The sequence below is a fragment of the Lemur catta genome, chromosome 17 (genome assembly GCF_020740605.2).
Source record: "Lemur catta isolate mLemCat1 chromosome 17, mLemCat1.pri, whole genome shotgun sequence".
Classification (NCBI taxonomy): Eukaryota; Metazoa; Chordata; class Mammalia; order Primates; family Lemuridae; genus Lemur; species Lemur catta.
Genome location: NC_059144.1, coordinates 35,307,119 through 35,315,458, shown reverse-complemented (window position 1 = coordinate 35,315,458; position 8,340 = coordinate 35,307,119). Strand labels below are relative to the sequence as shown.

General features: G+C 35.2%; 1 protein-coding gene across 3 annotated transcripts in view; it reads left to right on the top strand.

Moving 5' to 3' along the window:
- ESF1 (ESF1 nucleolar pre-rRNA processing protein homolog) overlaps positions 1 to 8,340 on the top strand; it is a 44,897-nt gene that overhangs the window by 751 nt on the left and 35,806 nt on the right. For all 3 annotated transcript variants that reach the window (XM_045529441.1, XM_045529442.1, XM_045529443.1), the window contains exons 2-5: positions 951 to 1,632; positions 4,243 to 4,625; positions 5,095 to 5,208; positions 7,906 to 8,006. In XM_045529441.1, coding sequence (XP_045385397.1) covers positions 993 to 1,632; positions 4,243 to 4,625; positions 5,095 to 5,208; positions 7,906 to 8,006 — 1,238 coding nt within the window. In that variant the 5' untranslated portion in view covers positions 951 to 992. The remainder of the gene's footprint in view (positions 1 to 950; positions 1,633 to 4,242; positions 4,626 to 5,094; positions 5,209 to 7,905; positions 8,007 to 8,340) is intronic.

The window sequence follows — 8,340 nt, the reverse complement described above, 5'->3', positions numbered from 1 at the left end:
GCGTTAAATGGTTAAGTACGTCTTAAGTGTATAAATAAATGCGTTAGTGAAACCTTTGATTTTTTTCCTGGTTAGTGTATAAAAAGTTGTTTTCAGATTTAGGAAAAGTACAGCTTTATAGTCAGGCCTTGTTTTTCAAATAAAGGAATACTGCTCTGATTAGTCAGTCCATTTTTGCTCTTAATAATCAGTGACTTTTGGCTCTTTGCAAAGTTAAAATCCGAAGATGCTAAACTATTAGGGACTGTGTACAAGGGTGCAATGCTAATTTATATACACACATATATGTATATCCCAATATGTGTTGGGTAGATCAGCTCATTTGAGCCTTAGTCACTCCTAGAATAAGAAATTATAGAAAGTGATATTTATTAATCAGAGTGAGACTTTACCGGGAGTCTTGACTTTACCTTTGGAGGGTGATCAGATTTACACAAGAAACTTTGTGAGCTAAACCTGAATTCATTTTGGTCTTTTTACTGAGGAGACTATCGTTGTAGAACTAAAGCCTGTTGAGAGTAGCAGAGGGTAAGGATTTACAGAGAGAATGGGACCAGAATGTGAAGAAACAAATGAGACCGACTGAAGCTTGAGAATTTTTTAATTATGTTAGCTTTTAACTTGTAATACATACAGTTACACAGAAATACAGAAATTCTAAGTGAGTGCAATGAGCTAGTAAATGTTTGTTTCCTCCATAAAGCCCTGGGATTCTGCTTGGTTTGCCTTAAATTTATTTCTATAAGTGATCTGTAATGGAAAGAGGATATTTTGATATGTTTTTGCTTTTCTACATGTGATCCAGAATAAGTTGGGGAGATGAAACTAGACTTAAGTTACCTTATTGTGTGTACATTTAATTAAGAATATATTGTGAACTAATGTGTTTTTAAAACATTTTATTTAATTATATTATTAACCATTATTGTAATATTTGTTTTATTTTTTAGTATTTGGTCTCTTTGAGCATTTATTCAGTAAGACATTTCAAAATGTCTTCCAAACAAGAAATAATGAGTGACCAGCGGTTTAGGCGGGTTGCAAAGGACCCGAGATTTTGGGAAATGCCAGAAAAGGATCGAAAAGTCAAAATTGACAAGAGATTTCGAGCCATGTTTCATGACAAAAAGTTCAAGTTGAACTATGCTGTGGATAAAAGAGGGCGCCCCATCAACCATAGCACTACAGAGGACTTGAAACGTTTTTATGACCTTTCAGATTCTGATTCTGACCTCTCCGATGAAGATAGCAAAGAATTTAATCAAAAGAAAATAAAGAAGAAAAAACCCCAGATTAAAAAAGAAACAGATTCAAAAAGTCTGGTTGAGGAGAAAAAGAAAGAAACCAAGAAAATTAACCAAAAGGATTCTGAAAATAAAAATGATTTAGGTAATTCTGAAAGAATTCAGAACATGAAGAACTCATGTAAATTTAAGATAGATTCAAATATAAGTCAAAAGGGGGACGATAGCGAATTTACCCAAAAAAGCACAAGAGAGAAAAAAAACATTGTTCAACATAATACGGACTCTTTTCCCAAAGGAAAACTGAGAACAGTAGACTCCAGCACCTCTGAAATTGTGAAATCTCCCAAGATCAAGTGTTCTAAGACAAGAAGAGAAATGCAATCAGGTTGGTTGGAAAGAAATAGAGATTCTTTGATGTTGCATGATTTGTTTTTATACCAATCTTCTTAAAAAGTAAACATATATTAAGTAGTTTCATGGTATAATGAAAATGATCAAATGCTTCTTTGGAAATGTAAGGTTATGAAAGAAAAATATTATGCAGTGATTATTCATTTTTGATGTGATGCTTGCAGATGGATGTGGAAATTGAATCTTGCAGTTAAATAAGCATTTTGATTTGTGGTAGGTATTAATGAGAGCTATAGTTTCTAACCAGATAAATAAAGTGTTGTATGTTATCACATAAGAATAGGTGTGTCTGAAGAAGGTAAGTAGAGTTGGGTTTTCATTCATTAATTAATTCAGGTACTTAGTAACTAGTATGTGGTAGATAGAATGTGAGTAAGGCATGGCCCCCATCTCAGGGCTATTGCTAGTTTATATGATTCCTCTGTGCATATTAGAAAAAGGTATGCCCTCTGGACACACAGAGCTCCCAGGGCTCACAGTTTGGTGAGGGAACAGTGCCTATGAGTGAAGCAACAGATTCTTTGACCTTGATCAGACACAGCTGCCCTGCAGGGTGCGTGGCTTGGTGGGTGGAGATTGGCCTTGATTTTAGCACTTCTTACCCCTTTGTATGCTTGTGCAGATAACAGCCTACTAAACTATGCCATGGTACTGGTCTAAAACAACACTGTCCAGCAGAAATACATAATTTTGCATTTTCTAGGAGCAACATTAAAAAAAACAAGCAAGTGAAATTAATTTTAATAATATATGTTATTTAATCTAATATATAAAAAATTTAAGGCCGGGCGCGGTGGCTCACGCCTGTAATCCTAGCACTCTGGGAGGCTGAGGCAGGTGGATCGCTCGAGGTCAGGAGTTCAAGACCAGCCTGAGCAAGAGCGAGTCCCCGTCTCTACTACAAATAGAAAGCAATTATATGGACAGCTAAAAATATATATAGAAAAAATTAGCCGGGCATGGTGGCACATGCCTGTAGTCCCAGCTACTTGGGAGGCTGAGGCAGGAGGATCACTTAAGCCCAGGAGTTTAGGTTGCTGTGAGCTAGGCTGACGCCACGGCACTCTAGCCCGGGCAACAGAGCGAGACTCTGTCTCAAAAAAAAAAAAAAGAAAAAAAATTAATATTCACTATTTAATATAAAAATAAGTAGTATATTTTACATTCTGTTTTTGTACTAAGGTCTCAAGGTCTCAAGTGCTCAATTGCCATGTGTCTATTGGGTGCTATATTGGACAACATAGATCTAAAGTGGAAGAAAGAACAATAATGCAAAATAGAATAATAGTAAGTGCCATAGAAGATATTTAGCAGAGGGCTAAGGAAATTGGGAGAAAGGGGTCACTCAAGATATGGTAATCAGAGAAAAAGTCATAGGGGATGTACTATTTTGATAGGGGCTTGGGGAAAATTAAGTTTGAGAACCAAGAGTGTTCTCCGTGGAAACTTTTTGAGCAAAGATGTGATTGGGCATGTTCAAAAGAGATCAGTAGTCCCATTTGATTAGATAGTAAGGTCTTGAAGGTGTGAAATGAGTAACAGAGTTAGAAGTGATTGGAACTAGGTAAGAAATGTCTGGCTCTAGTTTGTGTTTACATGTTTACTACACTTACTAAAATTTTCTGTCACATGTGGCAGCAGGAAATTTTGAGTGTTTGAGTGGTGTTCTTGCTGATTGATAGTTGGTGTTGTAACTGAAAATTGTTGGTGGATCAGATGAGCCAGACCTGTGAATCCAGGATCCAAGGAAAGTAGGCATCAGAAAAAGGCAGAGATCACATTGGGAAGGTAGGCAGTATCAGACAGTGGACAGGATTCTAGATAGCAGGGACTGGGGCATCAGAGGTAGGATCCCATTCCATTTGTAGTGGAAAGAGGCAGCAAACCTCATGTGGTATAGGAAGAAGGGAAAGAAATCTGATTACTGAAATGAGAGAATAAAATTGGACTGGGACCAACAGCAAAGTTGTTTTGGTGCTGAGTTTGTTAGTCCAGCATCTTTTAAATTCCACTTGCCTTAGTGCACTGGATTAATATAACATAGGCATATAATCCTTTGGATTGATTCTACAGAATCCTTTTACATATTTTTTCTCATTTAATTTTCTCAATAACCTTGAGAAATGATATATCAAGAAACAAGGTGTCCTTACATAAGGACACACAGACCTAGGACTGCAAATCATGTCTTCTGAATCTTTCTACCCTACCACGTTCCTTGCGGTAATGTATGCTGGTTCTACTCAGACTTCAAGTATCTGTCCATCTGTCCTCTTCACTTAACTGGAAGTTTCAGTGAAGGCATTGATTACTTCTCTTCTGCCAATGATTGTGTATTGATCACCTAGTGCATAGCAGGCACTTAAGTATTGGATAAATGTATGGATCTACTTGCATAATCTGAGTATATGTTAGGATTTCCATTAAATAACTTGGTTAAGCATGAATTTTACTGAATTTATATTTTCCTTTACTCTGTCTAATAGAAATTATATTTTCACTGATTTTGATGTCATAAGAATTTGGATTCAATATAATTCAGTATGTACATTTTCTTAATTTCTCCCCCTTTAACATTTTACAGTAGCTCCACACACAATGGCAAGAGACAGTGATGGTTATGAAAACTCAATGGACAGTAAAATGTTTGACAAAGATGCTCTGGAGGAAGATTCAGAAAGTGTTAGTGAAATAGGAAGTGATGAGGAATCTGAAAGTGAAATTCCAGGTGTTGGTAAAGCGTCAGTTGATGATAATGGAAGTGAAGATGATGAAGATGAGGAGGATGAAGATGAGGATAGTGAAGAGGATGATGAAAGTGACAGTGGCCCTGATCTTGCAAGGGGTAAAGGAAATATAGAAACTAGTTCTGAAGATGAAGACGATATGGCAGATTTGTTTCCAGAAGAATCTGGTTTTGAGCATGCTTGGAGAGAATTAGATAAAGATGCTCCTCGTGCTGATGAGGTAACCTTTTGAATAAATAAGATTATTTGTGAAGAACGCAATCCAAGTAGCTTTTTTGAGTGGTAAAATTGATGTCATTAAATTAAGTGGGAAAAACCTTATTGGCAGTAATCTTGACGATTTTGTTTAAAACTTCCTGATATGGAATATGTTTATGTAAGTTAGAAGATGCCTATCCCAGCAAATAAGAAGTTCTATATAAATAATTAAAAGTCACATGAAATTTTTAGAAAATACTTGGCTCAGGTAGTAGAACTAAGAACTAAGTAAGAGAAAGTACTTATCTGTTATATTTTTACTACTTGAACTCATTTAAAGTTTTCTTTCACGTATTGAAACCACTTAGATGGCTACTATACTGATAATTTCAGGGCTTGGGGGGAAAAGGCATTACATTTTTAGAAACTTTATTTTTCAAGTATTGAGAATCATACAGATTATATAATATTTAACTATTCTTAATTCTCAGATTACACGTCGATTAGCAGTTTGTAACATGGACTGGGATAGACTAAAGGCAAAAGATTTGCTGGCTCTGTTCAATTCATTTAAACCTAAAGGAGGTGTTGTATTTTCTGTAAAGGTGAGAATTGATTTCATTTTAAAGTAAATATTTCTAGGCATTTTAAGTTAAATCTGGTTTTTTTAAATTCATGGTTTTCCTTTTTAGGAAAATAATGTGGAAATTATCCAGGACAATTTGGCATGAAATTTATGTAACAGTTATAAGTGTTAGAAAGGAAGATGTGAAATTATTATTATGGATGGCCTGTATGATTGTGTATACTTTAAAAACTCAAAGAAATGTAAGCTCAGTAAAGGGACAGAGTATAAGATAAATAAATATTTTTAAAAATTTTATTCCTCATTACTAGTGTTAACCAGTTAAGAAAAAGATCCTAATTACACTAGTAACAAAACCATATAAAGTCCTTGGGAATTACCTTAATAAACACCTATATGACCTATATGAAATGACCTATAACACTTGATAAATTTGAAACACAAAATTTTGAGACACTGTATTTCAAGCCAGCATCCAGGCTTTGCATTGTGACAGACCTGTATTCAAATCATAATTCTCATAAGTCCTTTGTGATCTTAAACATTTTATTTATTAATCTCTCAAATATGTTTACATCTCGAATATACAGTTGACAAATGGATACAACAATAATGCTGGCAGTTGGAAGGATTAAGTGAAACACAGCTCACACTGAGTGTTTAGTATAGTGCCTGAAATAGCTCTCCATTGTCATTACAGATGACAATGTATCTGAAATGCTTGGGACCACAAATATTTTATCTGAAATGCTTGGGACCACAAATATTTTGGATTTTTTTAGATTTTGGAATATTTGTATTATATGTACTTATCAGTTCATCCCAAATCCTAAATGCTTCAATGAGTGTTTCCTTCAAGCCTTGTGTCAGTACTCAAAAAGTTCGGGGTTTGGAGCATTTCAGATTTCAGATTTGGGATGTTCAACTTATATTATTCTGTTTAAATATTTAAAGATGTCACTTCTACAGTTTTCATTGAAAATCTCAGTTTAAATGAAAGTTAAGAAAGAGAATACCAGTAATCTTCTAAAAGAATAAACAAGTAAGAATGGTTAATAAATTTTTGAGAAATCATTCCAATGTAAAAGGACTCAACCTACCAGTTAAGATACCTAAATGTTTCATGGCGCTACAAGAGTAGACAGGTTCGGGTGAAATGGGACAAAGAGTTCATGTGATAATTTAGATCAAAATAAGCTGCTTGAGTGTTGGGACAAATGGACAAGTCATTGAATAAAGAACTTGGCTCAGATGTTCATTTCACAATTGTCCAAAAGAAACTCCAGGTGAAGCAAAGGGGAAAAAAAACCTTAAAAGTCAAACCATAGAAGCAAAAAGATTTGTGTTTTGTTAATCTTTGTGTTTCAGGAAATCAGTAGTAAGAATTTCTAGACTTAGAAAAGAGAAAAAACAATCAACAGATGTGATTACATATATATTTAAAAATTCTGTATCAAAGCTATTGTGTATATATACACAACTCAAATTAGTAAGAAAATCTTGGATCCTTTTGTTGATAAGTTGCATTTTTCAGACAACTCAGAAAAGCATGTATTAGCTAACAAATGTGTATTTAGCCTGGCAGTATCAAAACAGTATTAATTAATACAGTTATATTTCTTGACTTTCAAAGTAGCCAAGACAAAAAAATACCAAATCCTGGTAAGAGTGAATCCTTTTTGTTATACCAAGACTGTATCTAGTTGAGTGTGGTGTTTCATACCTGTAATCCCTGAAATTTGAGAGGCTGAGACAGGAGGATCATTTGAGGCCGGGAGTTTCAGACCAGCTTAGGCAACATAGCAAGATCACTGTCCCTAAAACATTTTTAAAAATTAGCTGGATGTGGTAATGAGTGCCTATAGGCCCAATGACTTAGGGGGCTGAGTCAGGGGATCCCCTGAGCCCAGGAGTTTGAGGCTACAGTGAGCTATGATCAAACCACTCTACTCTAGCCTGGGAAACATAGTGAGGCCTCATCTCTTTAAAAAAAAAAAAAAAATGTATCTAATGTATATAAGATTGTCACTGGTTCTTTTCTGTTTCTTTAACAGAAAGCATTAGACAAATGGTATGACTTAGAGATAAGTTGGTTATCATAAAATTGATTTTCATTATTTGTATTTTATGTATTTCTTTATTTTTGTGTATTTCATGTAAACCATTTAATCCAGTCATTTTATTTTATTTATTTATTTATTTTTGAGACAGAGTCTCACTCTGTTGCCCGGGCTAGAGTGCCATGGCGTCAGCCCAGCTCACAGCAACCTCAAACTCCTGGGCTCAAGCAATCCTTCTGCCTCAGCCTCCCAAGTAGCTGGGACTACAGGCATGCACCACCATGCCCGGCTAATTTTTTCTATATATTTTTAGCTGTCCAGATCATTTCTTTCTATTTTTTAGTAGAGATGGGGTCTCGCTCTTGCTCAGGCTGGTCTTGAACTCCTAACCTCGAGTGATCCTCCTGCCTCGGCCTCCCAGAGTGCTAGGATTACAGGCGTGAACCACTGCGCCCGGCCTAATCCAGTCATTTGTTATGTATGTTAACATTTAGAATTCCTTGAGCTTAGAATCTTGTTTTGCTTTTCTTAATTCTTCCTTTGGATACCAGAACCATCGTGTCCCAGGTGGTGTGTGGAGGACATATACCTTGACAAGTCAGAATATTTATGAAAAGGAATATATAAATTACATTGATCTTATTTTTTGTGTTTAGATATATCCTTCGGAGTTTGGAAAGGAGAGGATGAAGGAAGAACAAGCTCAAGGACCAGTAGAGTTATTAAGTATTCCTGAAGATGCCCCTGAAAAGGACTGGTATTGAGTCACTATAGCATATAAAACTAAACCTCATAAATTCACATCACTGATTTGGAATTCTGGTCACGTTGATAGTTAAGACTAAAGTTTACCCTTGTGCCGAATATGGGCAAAACAGATTAAAGTCTGTCAGAAGTGGCACATTCTTCCAACATTTTTTGTGTGTATTTATATTTCTGTATTCATGAAGATAAATATTGTAGTTTTTGGAAAATATTTTGTGATTAAACTGACTTAGAGTTCTCGACATCATTGCTGTGGATTAATAAGTTTTGCTTTTTTTATGAGATGTCACTTTCCATTTAAGTGGCATTGAAGCATTCTTTACCTT